Source organism: Notolepis coatsorum, assembly GCF_963971535.1.
Source record: "Notolepis coatsorum genome assembly, chromosome: 15".
Taxonomy (NCBI): Eukaryota; Metazoa; Chordata; class Actinopteri; order Aulopiformes; family Paralepididae; genus Notolepis; species Notolepis coatsorum.
Genome location: NC_140179.1, coordinates 69,140,058 through 69,157,722, shown reverse-complemented (window position 1 = coordinate 69,157,722; position 17,665 = coordinate 69,140,058). Strand labels below are relative to the sequence as shown.

General features: G+C 46.8%; 1 protein-coding gene across 1 annotated transcript in view; it reads left to right on the top strand.

Moving 5' to 3' along the window:
• Window positions 1-771: 771 nt before the first annotated feature.
• The window catches only part of LOC311242079 (uncharacterized protein), a gene marked incomplete at its 5' end in the record, with an annotated part of 25,880 nt that continues 8,986 nt past the window's right edge, over window positions 772-17,665 (top strand). The window contains 4 exons of the mRNA XM_084331030.1: window positions 772-834; window positions 1,210-1,392; window positions 7,698-8,384; window positions 15,861-15,956. Of these exons, the coding sequence (XP_084187156.1) occupies window positions 772-834; window positions 1,210-1,392; window positions 7,698-8,384; window positions 15,861-15,956 (1,029 nt within the window). The remainder of the gene's footprint in view (window positions 835-1,209; window positions 1,393-7,697; window positions 8,385-15,860; window positions 15,957-17,665) is intronic.

The following is a 17,665-nucleotide window of genomic DNA, read 5'->3' as shown; positions in this document are numbered from 1 at the left end:
GGAGGGAGGGGAGGGGAGGGGAGGGGAGGGGAGGGAGGGAGAGGAGAGGAGAGGAGAGGAGAGGAGAGGAGAGGAGAGGAGAGGGAGGGGAGGGAGGGGAGGGGAGGGGAAATGAGGGGAGGGGAGAGGAGAGGACAGATTCAGCACAGGAACAGAGGAGGGTTGGAGAGAGACACACTGATTTCAGTACAGCCAACATTAACACCATGAAGTGTTACTTACTTGTATTATTTCCGTTCGTCATTCCCGACGTTCAAAAAATCTGTCTGAATTTGTGTAGTCTGATCCCAGCACTGAAGACACCGCAACAGCAGTTGTTTGAGGGAGAGGAGTGAGAGTGTGACTCATTCACTAACTAACCCACTGCAGCGGTTCAGGGATTAGTGCTGGATAAAGGAGAACTACAGAATGAACTCAGAGGGATCTATCCCACCAAGACGTACACCTTTTCTTTAAGACTAATTACAAACTCCAAATGTTTTATTTAGTATTAGCATTTTAAATTCACCCTATGAACAAAAAGAAAAGCAGGACCAGTTGACATGAGCAAGTCATTGAAGTGAGCACACATATTGTATGAATTTAGCATTACACTTTCAGCTTATACTATTGTTTAGGGGCAAGTTTGTCCCACAAAAGAACATTTCAGATCGATTTCCCTGATACTAGCAGCTAGTATAAGTCCGTGTCGGTCTGTTGGTCTGTCTGTCCGTCTGTCCGTCCATCCCAAAGATTACAAAAAAGTGTTACCCCTGCCAGAGTGTTCGCCCCATGGTCACGGCTAATACCTCAAATGGAACGGCTTCGTCGGGAACGGTGCGCTATTACTTTGTGGTGAGTTCCGGTGCACGGTGTGGCAATGATTCTATTTCATTCAATATTTTGCCCCATAGAAATGAATGGTGGAATGTTGAAAACCTAGTGTGGCAGTTTGTATTCTAACTTTTTGAGCGTGTTTTCCAGCTCAAACCAGTTTCATGCTTCTTGTGGTCAGTCCAGACAGCGCGAAAGCAATGCCATGTTTCATTCGTGTTTGTTTGACATGTGGTTTTGACATTTCTCCGTGGTTTTAGTGTGCGTTTGTTGCAGCTAATCGCTGAATTTGACTGTATGTATGACAAACGCTCTATTATTGTATGGGTCTCATACTCATTCTTTTTTTTGCCGCTGTTGTGACTTCATTAAAGCGCTCTCCTCTGCCCTCTGCAGGATCGGCCTCGCAGTGCGGCGGACCAGACGGGCTTCGGGGAGAGGGAGACGGGCAGAGCCAGGATGAGTGTAGAGGAGCAGCTGGAGCGGATGAGGAGAAACCAGCAGGCCTCCCTGAGAGAGAAGAAGACACCCTCCAGATCGCCTTCCTTCAACAAAGACAACCCCTTTGTTGGAGTACAGGTAACAGGCACACACGCACACGCACGCACACACACACACACACACACACACACACACACACACACACACACACACACACACACACACAATGATAACTTGTCCCCAAATGCGACCCTTAAAGGCATAATGATAATTATCCTAAAAAAACAATGTACAAACAATCATCACTCTCAATCATCACTTATGGCCCACCCCACTGTGTTTATATGAGACCCCTCCCTGGATTGTCTTATCGATGGCTGAAGCGCAAGACCTCCTATCTGCAAAATGTCGGATTTATGATTTTTCACTTTGGATGATGAGAAACCTCCTATCTACACTTATTCAGTCTGTCAGCAAGATATTTGCCAAAAGCCAAAAAGCAGTTGTATTGTATTGGGTATCCTTAAAGAAATAGTATTCTGCAAGAAAACAACATGTTTTTTGTGTTTTCTCAAAAAAGTTAAATGTTCAGATAGGAGGTTTTGCGTTTCAGCCATCGTTATGTTGCCATGCTTCGGGACGTTTCTGGGCGTAAACCTTTGGGCAGTGAGTGCATCTTAAGTGCACGTTGTGTGCATGTTTCCCCTCCCTACTTGCCATTTCCCCACGTGTAACGCACCTGATTGGATGAACACACACTGCTAGTGGGGAGTCTGTGGTTCTCTGCTCCCACTTTCAAAAAGAAAACGGTTTGCTTGCTCTTTTTCTACCTAAAGAAAATGTTATCTAAAATATGTTTTTTTTTGTGGTAAGTTTGATATGATATTGCTGGATCTACAATGCCTAGTTTGACAGTTTGATACGTTTCAGTTCTGTATCGTTAGTGGCTTAGCTTGGCTTCGCCTTCTGCACTATCTCGCGTACGTGCACGCGTACTGAATAAACCACAAATGTACCTCTAATACCAGTATTAGTCTGACCACACCCCTCATCAGCTTACCTTCATAAGCAGGTGTGTGGTCACCTGCTCTCCTCCTTCTCGCTTTCACCACAAGGAAGAGGTGCCTCGGTAGATCCCCACACTTGACACCATGATGGAAGAAATTGGATTAGGAACAGCTTGGGAAACAAGGATACGTTGACATCATATCTTTATTTTCTCTCTCACTATTTTCGAGAAAATACGGCGATATTGTCTTCGTACTGGAGTGTCTAGAAGATGATGATCATTCTACAAACCCTCCACCGGTTTTCGTATTGGGAGCACGCCGCTGCATGCTTCTCAACTGCAGTTCCTTGCTGTGTTTGTTGGGGTGAAACCTGTCAGGCCACAGCTGAACTGTCGGACATGCCGCTGTTGTGAGGAGCGGTGCGTTCCAGGTTGGGTGAGTAGTGTTTGCTGGCGGGCTCCACTTGTCTGTTAGTGCTATGGGGGCTACTAGACAAAGTTTATGGAAACCGGCCCCAGGCTAGGGTCCTTTGTTTAGCCGTCTAGGCGACAGAAGGCCTTGGTCTGGCGACCATTATAGTTTTAACTAGTGGGCCGCGACCATTGACACTGGTGATCCCTGTGTGTTCTGGACGAGTGGATTCTCTCTGTCACCGTGTTAAGACCCCATCTTTCATATCCAAATGAGAGTATTCCTTCACGAGGGGATATGTGCATGTAATGTGCGATAGCGGCAGATTCATGTTCAAAGTCAGCTATACAGGCCAGTTGGTACTGTGCTGATTCCGCCGGACGTGTTATTGTCACCGTTGTGAAGCGGTGTTGACGTCTTGTTTTCTCTTTTCTCTTAAAAAGTGAGGAGGGTTCAGAACGGCGGCCTGTCTGGGTGAGTGTTATGTCATTGTTTACATGTTCATAGCTTACGGTTAGCCGGTCGGTGGCCTGGCGCGGGGAGCTTGGCTTCTCGCGCGCCGCCGGGAGCTCGCTCCTGATCGCGTGCGTCGTAGATCGGCGTCTCGCGAGCGGAAGCGATAGCACCCGAACGGCTGGAGCAGCCGTTAGCTTGATGCTATTCTGTTGAACGTGCTTTGATTTTTAACATGTTTTACACTCTTGACCACGACGTCATCCTTGACAGGGGATGTTCGTCAACCCTGCCCGAGCCTAGACGGGGATTGCGTCAACAAAGAGGACTGTAGCGACTGGTGGAGCGGCGACGCTGCCCGGATCGAACAACACGGGACGCTTGTGACTGCACTTCGCTGATCTGCGTTCCGGGCAGGTACGGGGTTGGCCAGACCCTCATAACACGTCTTCTGGTTTTACCTTGCTAAATGTATTGTGAATGACGGTGTTTTTTCCCAAAACGTGTGTTGTTGCAATGCATTTGAGATACGTTGCGGGTTGTGTGTGAGCTGTTTTTGTCACTGGCAGTAGCTTCTCCGTGCAGGTCGTGATGTATTGATCTGGTTGTTGTGTGAGAAACATCATGGTGTTTATGTGTACCGTGTACTCACTACTAAGGCAACTAACCTATGAAGCTATGCTTGGTGACGAGTGAGTAAAAGAATGTTCTTTCTCAGACTGTAATGACAATGGACAGTGAGTTCACACATTAACAGGTTTTCCTGTTTTAACTGGCCGTATTGAGGGTAAAATAGGAGGATTGTGTTTTTCCCCCCCCGGTTCCCTGGGGACTTTATCACCTCCTATCAGACATGTTGTGCATTAATTGTGTCTTTTGTGTGGTAGGGATACGATGTAACTCTCAGCTTGATTGCTGAGGTTGTGCTAAATCTGCTGGAGAAACTTATTTCCTAAAGGGAAATTGGTTTGGTTGCTGTCATGTGTGTTTAGCAAGGCCTGTGGTCGATACTAATCAAGAATGATGTATTCTCTCATTGTGATGATGATGGGTTGTGTGTGTCATGTGACCTACAACTGGGTTGTACTGGCCACAGAAGCACATGTGTATGTTGGACCGGGGTTCTTAGAGCCCTCTCTATTCTGTGTTTTTCCTTAGTAAAAATCAGATAGCAGGTTAGCTCGTGCGCTGTGTGGAGCTGTGAAACGCTTCATAGAGCTGACTATGACTGTGTCATATTCTCTTTTTGTCGTTACGTCGTATCATGGGTGTGGGGTCGTAAAGGGGTGAACTGGTAACCTTTCCTCTCCCCATTGTCTGTCGGTCAGGGGTACACCCCCTGTCCTTCAAGGTTCCCGTCACGTGGCGGTTCGGCACGTTACGGGGGGGGGGGGGGGGGGGGGGGGAGGGAGTTCCTGGTCCCACGGCCTGGTATATTGGGCGTGTGCACCGCAGGAATTCCCCCGCCATAGAGTACGTCACCGTGCGCGTCTCTGTTGGTAGGACTTCCGTGTGCTGTTCAGGTCCATGTGATGGATCTGTTTTCAGGGGGGGTGGTCAGGGCTCCTCCTCACCAAGCGCCTACTCAGGCCTTCTGTGAGTTCGGACTCCTTCTTCCATGTGATCCATGTGAGGAAGCCTCCATCAGAGTACAGAGCCTTCCTCCTCAGATTGTCAAAGTGAGTGGACCCTCTAGAAGGGTCCTTTTCTATTGTATGTATATTCGATTCAATTCGTTTATTGAGTGTGTATGGGTTCGGTGCCTCTTCCCCGGAGGCCCTAAAACCAGTTTTTTACATGGCTCAAGGTGCAATATATTCTTTTCAATCTGTACAGCTCGCGTGGGAAGTCTCTCTGGGGATCCCCGTCTCTTTCCTATGGGAGGGTGGTGGGATGTAAAAATGTGAACATTTTTTACCCCGGCTGTGTAGACTGGGATACATACTGTTGATGCTTCCTTCTTTCTATTCCAGAAGTGTTGGAGTTAGGGAGTGTCACACCCCTCTTGTCGTTCCCCTGGGCGCCTTGGGGATTCAATGGCAGGTCTAAATAGCCTGTTCATTGATGGGGGTGTGTCCCGACGCACGTATAGTGCTAGCTCGCTGTAAACAGGCGATTGACTGGCACGCCTTAGTTGCTTGTGGTTGAAACAGCGTTTTTATAAAGCAACTGAGATGGGGGTTTTTCCTCTTCCGGCGACCACATCCCATGACCTGGGTGGGTTGTCGACGGATCCTCGTTCATGTCTGGGGGATGATGACGGGATGGATCTGAACATATGTAGTGGGGTCTCACGCCCTTGGGGTGGGCCACCAGGCGCGGTTCGTCCCGACGTCTGGGTGGCGCCTTCTTTTCATGTTAAGATCAACACGCATATCTGCCCTTTTCCTGGGGCATGTCGGCGTGGTTAGGGCACGGGACTGGTTCTGGTCACGCTGGTCCAGATCAGTTGAACCCGTTGTCCGCCGGGGATGCAGATCTGCTGTTCTGGTACCCTGAGGGACTTGGGCTTTTTTCAGGGGGAAAAATGCCAGGTCGGTCTGGGTGTCACAGGGTTAAGCGCTATGGAGACCCTGGTTGGGTATGTTTTTACTCAGCACTGTCGTCATGGCTTACAGCCATGCCATTCTGTACGCGCTCGATCTCGTCGGATCTCGGCCGCTACACAGGTTGGTCCTGGTTAGTACTTGGTTGGGAGACCGCCGGGGAATACCAGGAACGGTGTGCTTAGGGGCTGGTTCTCCATTGTTTTTCGCTCCTCTCTCACGCATGGCGAAGAGGGGCCTGTGGGGGTGGTTTTTTGACCTCCTCTGGTGACCCTGTGCTTCCCGTACCGCCAGGCCCGGTCCGAAGTGATGTTTGCGACCCGTAGGCCTGGGTTAACCCTTTTTGGAAACTGAAACACTTGTACTGCGGTATAGCCGGTGTATACCCGCAGGTGTGTTTTGGAGTTTTTTCTTGAGGGGTTATAGGAACAACCACCGCATTGGGTAACACCGAGGTGGTTGATTCCCTGGTGTGTTGGAGCAGTGTCAACTCCCGGGTTCACCGGTTGAGGGTGCCCCTGCACGTTCATGACGTCTGCCAATCGTGTCAGCCTTCTCTGCCTCGACCCCTCTGGGTGGGGGTTGTTAAATGGAGGCTTGGTCATGCAACACCGCCAGCTTACGCTCCTTCCGCCGGGGCGGCTGTGTTCAGCTGTCCCCTCTGGCGCCTGTCTCGTCCGCAGTCTCCAGGCTAGGGTTAACAGCCTGTTGCCTGGTTTTTCCCCGGTGCGCTGCCTGCTTCCGTTGGTTAACCTTTTTTGTGTGCTTACGGCCATGCTGACTGCCTATTCTGCAGGGTCAGTGTGCCAGGCGGTGTACTATTGGGGGGACGGGGCCCGCTCGGCTTACTGGCCTGGTTGGTTCCGCCTGGGAATACCAGGTGCAGTAACTGAGGGGCCTTTGTCCGAATACGCTGGCGATGTGGGGGGCGGGGCACTACGTGCCCACCTGGTGGGGTCTTGATGCTGGCATCATGGACTTCTCCGGGCCCCCATTCCAGGGAGTCCAGTCCTTTTGGTGGGTCTGGGTCTTCCTTCGTGCTCCGCTGCTACGGCCTTGCCACGGGGTTGGGTTTGCCCTTGACCCCGTGATTCTGGGGGCAGTAACGAGGTTGTTCCTCCGTTCGTTCCCGGGTGGCATGCGGGTTGTGCGTGTGTGTAGTCGTGGGTCAAGCCACGGTCTGCTCACCCTGTGCGTTAAGTTGCTTGAGAGCTCTTCGCACGGTCGGGTCCGTCGCCTTCCCGTGAAGCCTCTAATAGGGGGGATACCCTCCATTAGGGGGGGTCGGGGGGGCTCGGCCCTCCCTGTTCTGATGGTTTTGGGGGGCTGTCAGCGGGGTGTATTTGTCAGCCAAGTGGCTCCGCTTGGCCTCCCTTGTGCAGAAGGCGAAGCCAAGCTAAGCCACTAACGATACAGAACGTTAGGTTATGACTATAACCAAGTTCTGTTAGTTAGGGGCGATGCTTGGCTTCGGACGGCCGCTGCAGCCCTTGACCTCACCTTGTGGTGAAAGCTTGGGAAGGAGGAGAGCAGGTGACCACACACCTGCTTATGAAGGTAAGCTGATGAGGGGTGTGGTCAGACTAATACTGGTATTAGAGGTACATTTGTGGTTTATTCAGTACGCGTGCACGTACGCGAGATAGTGCAGAAGGCGAAGCCAAGCATCGCCCCTAACTAACAGAACTTGGTTATAGTCATAACCTAACGTTATTCTATGTAAACGCAACATTGTTTTGGTGGTGCTCTACTGACATCTAGTGGCTGAAACTACTGAAACTACTTAGTATGCCTTTAATTTCTGTGTGTGTTTTGCATGTACTGTATAAGCTAGCATGTATGTATGTGTGTGTGTGTGTGTGTGTGTGTGTGTGTGTGTGTGTGTGTGTGTGTGTGTGTGTGTGTGTGTGTGTGTGTGTGTGTGTGTGTGTGTGTGTGTGTGTGTGTGTGTGTGTGTGTGTGTGTGTGTGTGTGTGTGTGTGTGTGTGTGTGTGTGTGTGTGTGTGTGTGTGTGTGTCTCCAGAGCCGTCCACAAGAGGCGGAGCCCGCGGAGCTGGAGGCGGCTCTCTGTCGGCTGGAGCAGATCAGGAGTCAGGCCTCAGAGGACCAGGCCGAGGCCTGGGGGAGTCCTGCCACTGAGGGGCCCCGACACCTGTCCCCGGACCAGGCCGAGGCCTGGGGGAGTCCTGCCACTGAGGGGCCCCGACACCTGTCCCCGGACCAGGCCGAGGCCTGGGGGAGTCCTGCCACTGAGGGGCCCCGACACCTGTCCCCGGACCAGGCCGAGGCCTGGGGGAGTCCTGCCACTGAGGGGCCCCGACACCTGTCCCCGGACCAGGCCGAGGCCTGGGGGAGTCCTGCCACTGAGGGGCCCCAACACCTGTCCCCGGACCAGGCCGAGGCCTGGGGGAGTCCTGCCACTGAGGGGCCCCGACACCTGTCCCCGGACCAGGCCGAGGCCTGGGGGAGTCCTGCCACTGAGGGGCCCCGACACCTGTCCCCGGACCAGGCCGAGGCCTGGGGGAGTCCTGCCACTGAGGGGCCCCGACACCTGTCCCCGGACCAGGCCGAGGCCTGGGGGAGTCCTGCCACTGAGGGGCCCCAACACCTGTCCCCGGACCAGGCCGAGGCCTGGGGGAGTCCTGCCACTGAGGGGCCCCGACACCTGTCCCCCGACCAGGCAGGAGATGGCCCACCACATCGAGCGCAGGTTGGTGTTACTTTACTGTGAACATAAGCTAATGATACCACTTACGGGTTCATATAATAATAATAAACTTTATTTGTATAGCACTTTTTATACAGAAATTACAGTTCAAAGTGCTTCACAGCGGTGAAAAATACAGGCATACGGTGAGCATAAAGTGCAGACATATAAAACATCATTGGTTACAGACATATTAATTAAGCGAGCATTAAAAAATATTTTAAAAAAGGTAGTAGCAAGGGCGGCTGGGTGGCACAGCTCGTCACCAACGCGAGAGACACTGGTATTGAATCCGGCTGTCAGCGTTGCCTCTGGCTTGGCCGGCCGTCATACTGGCTCAATTGGCAGAGTCAGCGGAAGGGAAGCCGGTGGGTGGTATTCTTGTCGTTGTAAACAGCGACTCCTACAGGTCGGTCAGGGCGCCTGCACAGCAAGGGAGGGAGATGGTGAGGGTAGTGTGACCTCCCACACGTTACACCTCACCAATGAGAGTCCGCGCTGCCAGGTGAAAAGAGGTTGCTGGCTGTCTCCTAATAAACTAACCTACACTGTAGCACTTAACACTTTGATGAACATTGTTACTCAGCTGATAGAGTTGTGCCCTTCTTGATGACTTGTCGTACAGAACTTGTAAGTCGCTTTGGATAAAAGCATCAGCTAAATGACTAAATGTAAATGTCTCGGAGGAAGCATCTGATAGACTTCAGGGCTCTCTAGACCGACCAGTGGGGGGCACATGCGAGCAATGACCAGGAAGGGGAGGGGGGAATTGGCATAACGACTAAATTGGGATGGGAGAAAAACACCGAAAAACAGGCGGAGAAAAAGTGGATCAAAAATGTTTTAAATAAAGTAGCAGCAAGCTAAGACAGTTTTTCACATTAGGATCTAACATCCCAATAGGCCTCTCTGTTTACGCTTTGATTCAGTTTAAAATAATAAAACAAAACAAAATAAAAACAAATAATCAAATAGAATAGACAGAGTAAAAAAGAGCAATAAAATAGTTAGTAAAATAGAAAAGACGGTAAAATGATGCAGTACTGTAGTGCGATAAAATAGTTCAATAAAATAATAAGATACAATAACATTTACAACAGAGCAGTGCATCGCTCTTAATACTTTGCGTTTCTTTACATATGGACTAGAGTTGCCTGCACCGAGGATGAGGGTTGTCGAAGGGTTAAACGTCTGTAGTGTGGTAGTGAAAGGGTTAACCTTTTCTAGTGTGGTAGTGAAAGGGTTAAAATGTTCTTAGGGGTTAAAAAGAACATTTGAACCCTTTCACTACCACACTATAAAGGGTTAACCCTTTCACTACCACACTACAGACGTCCTCTTAACATGCAAGGGCCCACATGTGACGATTTGCCCACCGGCACTTTGGCGACCACTAGTGGCTCAGTGTGCATATTTTGTAATACAATTTATATATCGAATTGAAGCCCCATTTGTTCCCTGTCGATAGCCCTTTCAGGTGACAAAATCCGTTCAGCGGTTCTCGAGGCTTGTGCAAAGTACATGGTATTGCGCAAAATACCACTCCCGACTCTTGGGGCTCTAGTTCCGTCAATCATTTGGCGATCTCGAAAATGATTGTGGAGGGTTGTAGCCAATGAGTGTGGCTTTCCAATGATACCCGACCTGGGGATGTATGAATCAGGGATCTAGGTGAAAAACTAACGAGCGAAAACAGGAAGAGAAAAACAGCCGAATGAATTGAAGTCTATGAGAAAACTGAGTTTTTCTTTTGTACACAGTTTACCAAAATCACTCCTAATCACTAATTTCTGAATGGATCTTTATGAAATTTGGACATGTACTACATAAGGCTTCAGGCTATGGATCGTGGGAGTTTTTTTTAAGCCATACCACCTTCTGGGGAAATACTACCTCTGGACTACTAACTACTACAGAAAAACATGAGTAACAAGTTTTTCTACAACTCAAGTTCAGACCTATGTTACTCTATTTCAGGGGTTCTCAAACTTTTTCATACCGTGACCCCATTTTATTTAGGATTTTTTTTGGGGACCCCACATTGTGTAATTTCAACGTGGAATTAAGGAATATCAAAATAAAAGCACACGTTGTTGAACTTGATCATGCATATTTATTAGAAACAATGTAAAAAAAAATTATTTATTTGCCAATGCGCTGTCACCTACCCGCGACCCCAATTCGGGTCGCGACCCATAGTTTGAGAACCACTGCTCTATTTCATTAGCAAAAACAAAAAGTGAATTTTCCTTCTGGAATCAGAAACTTCAGAATGTCATCTTTCAAAAGAGACCAGGCTCATGCATGTGCTATAAGTATAAAGTATGTTGTTTTGGTTTGCAAGAAAAGTATGCAGTCCTCAAAAACTAAAACTAAAATGGCCACTTTTGGGGGCGCAGGTTAAGAGGGTAAATTACCGAAGGTTAGCCCTTTCACTACCGCACTACAGACATTTAACCCTTTCACTAACACGCTACCGAAGGTTAACCCTTTCGCTACCACACTACAGACGGTTAACCCTACAGAAGGTAGTGTGGTAGTGAAAGGGTTAACCTTCGGTAGTGTGGTAGTGAAAAGGTTAAGGACAAAGAAAACAGTTTTGTCGTAAATGTTGCCAAGAAATCCACTTTGCTCCAAAATACTTACACTTATAATACACTTTTCTCCTTGTGTTTAACAATCTGTATAACTAACAAACACAATGGGTTTAAATGTTTAACCCAGGTGGTCCAGAGAGCTGGGGAGGTGGAGAAGCAGGGCCAGATTAACGACCGGGCCGTCCGGGCCGCGGCCCGTGGGCCTCTAGTGATGAGGGGCCTCAAAAAAAAAGAAAAAAAAACATTATTTCTTTTTAATTTTTAATAAAAAAGATTTTTGGATGCCCCTCGTCACTAGATGCCCCAAACATTTTTTTTTTTTAATTATAATAAAAAAAATTTAAGGCCCCTCGTCACTAGAGGCCTTTTGGAGGCCCCTCGTCACATGAGGCCCCAAATTAGTATTATTATTTTTTTAACTTTAATTTTTTATTTTTTGAGGCCCCTCGTCACTCGAGGCCCCACATATTTGTTTATTTTTTTGTAACTTTTATTTTGAATTTTTTTGGAGGCCCCTCGTCACTAGAGGCCCCACATTTCTTTTTATTTTTTTTCTTATTTTGGAGATCAATGTCATACTGTGACACTGAAATGAAAACATATTTCATCAACTAAAATATTTAGTCAACAAATATATTTCATCGACTAAAATATACAGTACGTCACACCCTGCCGTCTGCAAGTGGCTAATTTAGAGTATTTTTTCTCCTCTTCATAAGAGTTTGAGGTTTTCCGTTTGAGGTAAAAACAGCAATAAAAAGTCAAAACTTGCATCTCCACATCCCAACCCCCGACACCTGAATACTTTTACCAACGGATTTCCAGTTCCGCGTTCGCGTTCTGCGCTCTGATTGGCCACTGACGTTTCTGGTAGCGCCAATCGTGTGACGCCTCTTTCTTTCACCGGTTAAGCTTAGGCACTCTTTCGAAGTTGGTTAAGGTTAGAGTTTGTCTTAGAGCACGGCGATAGAACACCACCCCTGATTCCATACTCTAACCTTAACCAACTTCGAAAGAGTCGCCTAAGAAACGTCAGTCAATATTTCTATTGTATTTTTTTTCTTTTATACATACATACATACATACATACATACATACATACATACATACATACATACATACATACATACATACATACATACATACTTACATACTTACATACATACATACAGCCCCACCCCCACCTAATAGACAGTCCCCTCCCCACCGTATGTAATGTATATATTCTCTCCCCACCGTATGTATATTTGTGAGGTTTTGTCCTTTGCTCACTTACTCGCTCTGTTCCTTTAAGCCTACTCGCTCTGGTTCCATTTGTTTTCTGTTAATCATTTCATTCCCCTATTCACACGCTTCTTCCCAGAGACGTCGTTGATTGGTTCTCCCCCGTCCACACGCTTATCAATCACATCCCTCAGCTGTCACTGCTTGTCAATTAAGCATTCCCGTATTATTTATACCCCGTTTCCCCATTCAAGTTTTGTTGGATCGTTTTGATATTTCAGTTGCATTCGCCGTTCCTGCTGCCTGCTGTTGTTTTCCCTGTGCTTTGCCTCCAGGATATTCAAGAAGCATTCCTCTTGGACACCCTTTTCCCGTGGCGACGCGCTCGCTCCGTTCTGTTACAACGCTCTTTACGCACAACGCCTGGGTGAGTTTTTTATGACTGTCTTTGATCCAATTCCGTTTTTCGTGTGTTTTTATAACACTGAAGATTTCCAGCTTTTTATCAGACAGTCACTCACCCAGCGTTTAGCCTTTTTTGGATTGTTTCATTGGGATAATATTTTGGCCTAAACATCTCCCACTGTGTGTTTACACACCGAAGATATTATCACATTGGATTTGTATTTTGGGACTTCGCTCACAGTGTTTATTTTGCACCAAAGATATCTATCCCTTGGGATTGTGTTTGGAACGTTACTCACAGTGTGTATTTACACCGAAGATTCAGTCACTTGGATAACTCTGTTTTCGGGTACAAGTCACCTCACCTGTTCACCTGCTCCGTTCCACCTGCACTCTGAGTTAACTCGCTCCCTCTCTCTCTCTCGGTCCCGCAACCACCTCGGAGATTCTGCCGAGAGAAGTCTGCAGAGCGGCTCTGACGTCAGCGTCTGCTTCCCCTGACTACCATCCCGGGAGAAGCTGCAGAGCAGCAACATTCATCCTTGCTTGTATTCCGGTCTTTGTTTGAACTCTTCCAAGTCTGTGCTGTTTATTTAGTCTTAATAAACAAGCCCTTGTTTTTGGCAACTCTGAATCCTACTCTCTTGTGTCGTTGCGTTTGGGGTCGGTGTCAAACCATAACAATATTTATCTCCCACCCACCCACCCCCTCCTAATGTACAGTCCCCTCCCCATCATATGTATATACTCTCTGTCAGGATCTATGGGTAACAGTACTGTATTTGCATATCATATATGTCACAAATGTAACAGTACTATATACCTGTATGTCATGTATGTCCCTATGCCATAAATGTCATGATGTCATATATGTTGTGCATGTCATACATGTCACTATGAATTGAAAATGGGGGACCCTGATGTAAACAAGACAAACGTCTTTCTCTGGTCTGCATCCCCTTAACAATTGTGTGTATTGAGCCGTACTGTATTATTTGTACCCATTCTGCAATCTGTTAAATACAATTTTCATTAATTCATTCATTCACAGACAGTAACACAGGACAAAAACACATTTCAACCCCCTCCCTTCCCTAATTATAATTTAAATTGACATTCACGTAAAAGTAAGCTTACTATTCTAATATTATATTCTTGTCTCCAAAGTGTGTGCATGTTTTTTTTTTTCCTGAGGATGGCGCCATCCCCCCATCTAAACATGATGTGTTTCTTTTCTCTTCTTGATTGATTGATTGAAAACGTTATTAACAGATTGTAGAATTGGTACAGTACAGTACAGTACAGTACAGCTCAATAATTGTTAAGGGGATGCAGACCAGAGAAAGACTTTTGTCTTGTTTACATCAGGGTCCCCCATTTTCAATTCATCATATGACATACATGACATACAGATAGACAGTAGTGCTGCATCTATACATTTATGACATACCAGATTTGCAAATACAGTACTGTTTGTGATACGAAAAGAGTCCAGAAAAGAGAGTATATACATTTGACGTAGAAACTGTACATTGGAGGAGGTTGGGTAGGTGGGGGGGGGGGGGGTGGGGGGGACTGTACATTGGAGGTGGTTCGGTGGGTGGGAGGGGTGGGTGGGTGGGGGACACTGTACATTGGAATATTGACAAAACCATACTTGGTCATTTACTGTACATTGGAGGGGGTTGTGTTAGGACATTTACAGGGGCCAGTTTCGAATTGCAGTCTCCCGTAGGTGTTCTTTGAGAGTGTTTTTGAAGTGGGTAGTGATTCACATTCCTTTACAGCTTTGGGTAGGGCGTTCCACATTGATGTGGCATAATTGCTAAACGTGTTTAGTCCCTTGTTTGAGCCGAATCTGGGTTTAACATGATTTGTGGAGCTCCCTCTGGTGTTGTGATCGTGGTATTCACTGATCTTTGGGAAGTATTTTGAGATGTACATGGGTACCTTGGTCGTGTAGTGTATCTTGTAGACCAGGCCCATTGCAAGTTGCTGTACTCTGTCGTCTACTCTAAGCCATCCTAGGTTGTCAAAGTGGGCAGGGGTGATCAAAGTCCCTTTAGCTTGGCCCTCAGAGCCCACCACTTCTAAATATTCTATATATTTTTTAAAGTGACATATAAAAACGCCACTGTGCGTGCGTGCACGTGTATGTGTGTGTGGGGGGGCCTCCACAAGAATCTGGCCCAGGGGCCTCTGAAGTCTTAGGTCGCTTTCACATATAGTTTTGGTGGACTCGGTGCGGTTCTGGTGGTGAAGTTGCAACATTGTTGCATTCTTCATTTGGTTCGCCTGCGTTCACATAGCAATTTGTCAGGCGCACCGAACTTTCTGAACAATGTCACGCGGTCGAAAAAGGGCGCTCGTCTATTGGACACAATGGAGAGTGAAGATCCCTCCCTTTCAGGAAGTGAAATGCGCGTCAACACAAACTGCGTGAAGCGTGATAGTAGCAGAGACGTGGCATTGATCCATCGTTCGATTATAATTCCCATTACCGCCATCCTCTCGCTAAACAACTTGTACACCTCGTTGTTTTTGTGAGTGCCCACATTCCCCACAAGCAGCTGTTTTATTTGGTCTTATGCCCCCCAAGTCTGTCCACGAGACATGTTTACACAGTGTGCTTGTTTTGCAGTGAATGATTAATAATAATAACAGCTGTTTTTTTTTTTTCCTTCTACCCCAAGATGCACAGTAGATAGATAGATGCAGTGTGCTTGTTTTGCAGTGAATGCCGCGCTGCAGTAATATTAATAATAATAACAGCTGTGTTTTTTTTCTTCCTTCTACCCCAAGATGCACAGTAGATAGATAGATAGATAGATAGATAGATAGATAGATAGATAGATAGATAGATAGATAGATAGATAGATAGATAGATAGATAGATAGATAGATAGATAGATAGATAGATGCAGTGTGCTTGTTTTGCAGTGAATGCCGCGCCGCGGTAATATTAATAATAATAACAGCTGTGTTTTTTTTTCTTCCTTCTACCCCAAGATGCACAGTATATAGATAGATAGATAGATAGATAGATAGATAGATAGATAGATAGATAGATAGATAGATAGATAGATAGATAGATAGATAGATAGATAGATAGATAGATAGATAGATAGATAGATAGATAGATAGATAGATAGATAGATAGATAGATGCAGTGTGCTTGTTTTGCAGTGAATGCCGCGCCGCGGTAATATTAATAATAATAACAGCTGTGTTTTTTTTCTTCCTTCTACCCCAAGATGCACATGCCTGTAGGATGGGAGACGGAGAGGAGCATGACCTGCCCCCCCGATGAGGAGGAGGAGACAGCTGAGGGGAACAGTATAGACACTGAAGTATGGCACACACACACACGCGCGCACGCACGCACGCACGCACGCACACACACACACAAACACACACACACACAGTACATCATTGATTTTTTTTTTATCCACTTTTTCTCCCATTTTCTATATTTTCTCCCATCCCAATTTCGTATCATCCAATTCAACCCTCCCCTGTCACAGACGCTGTTTCTTGCCTCCCACAAGCCGGCTGCAATGTGGACTAAGTCATACATAGCACAAGTCCCCTCCGGTGCTTGAGGTAACAGCATTCGCATCTTTTCACCTGCGCAGCTCGATCTCTCAGTGGCGAGGAGTAACACGTGGGAGGCTCACGCTGCCCCCGACACTTCCTGATTCTACTGTTGCACCAACCGACCTGTAGGAGTCGCTGTCCACAACGCCCGATCCCCACCCATCAGTTTCCCACCCCCTAATACGGCCAATGTGTATTAGTACGGACGACCAGCTAAACTGAAAGCAAATGTGGAGCGCTGGGCTCGAACTGACGAGCCCAGCGTCTCCAGCATTTCGTGGCGAGCGCCTTGCCCACTACGCCACGTAGCCGCCCTACAGTACATCATTGATTTAGGTAATTGAAATGGCTTGATGCCATTGTTAGCATTCATCATTGAAATCAATGGAAGATTACTTGTACTGTAGCTAGTTTTCTGCATTGGTATGAATGAATGATGCTGACAGTATCGAAGCTGTTCATGTCTGGTGAGGAAACATACCAACATTAAATTAAAGGTTTTGCAATGTCCCTTTAAAAAGGCAGTCAGTAATCTCCGAAATCAACCCAACTACCACCGCGTCTGCTGCACAGAGCTAATCTGTGATTATGGTTTGAATGTGTTCTAATCTAATCCGGGACAGTAATGGAGGATTTGTGGAGAGTCCAGGGTTTGGTTTAAAGGGCTTATCTCCAGGATTTAGCCCATGATCTGTGGCTGGTGCTTGGCTACAGTCCAGTGGGACAACTCCCTAAGTCTCTCGGAGCTGGTTGGCTGAGCCAGGGTTCTGACTACACACTACACACTCTATCATCATCCCTCAGCACTGCCAGGCGGTGGCAAGGGCTGTCCCCGAAGCCTGTTTTTGGGCTTCGAACTTCGTCAGGGTTTTTTTTAACGGACGTTCGAACCTTCCTTTTTAATAATAATTATTATTAGGATTATTATTATTATTTAATAATATTATTTTATTTATTTAATTTTTTTTATAAATAAATATCCTCAAACTAAATCCTCAATTTGAATAAAGTCATTAATCTGATACAATTTGTCTTTTTTTTATTAAATTAACTTTCTTTAATGAATATAACTCAGCAGTTTTAATACTATAATATTAGTGTAGCCTAATCTTTATCTGCAACTGTGAAGAAAATCCCATTGGTTTAAACAGAATGAATTGACACATAAAAAGAATATATATATATTTGTTTTATTAAAAATTAAGAAATTCTAATGTTGATTTAGAATTCGAATGCCAACGAACGTTTGGGCTCAGCCCTACTGACTACACACGCTATCATCATCCCTCAGCACTGCCAGACAGGGGTGTGCACAGATAGAGAGCCGAAGGGGGGCTTGAGCCCCTGCCTTTTTGTCAAATATGGACACTGGGTGTTGGTGGGTAAAGTGCCCTTTTTGTAGCTTGAGCCCCTGGCCCTATTGTCTGTGCACTTCCCTGGAAGGGAAGAGTAAAAAAAATTA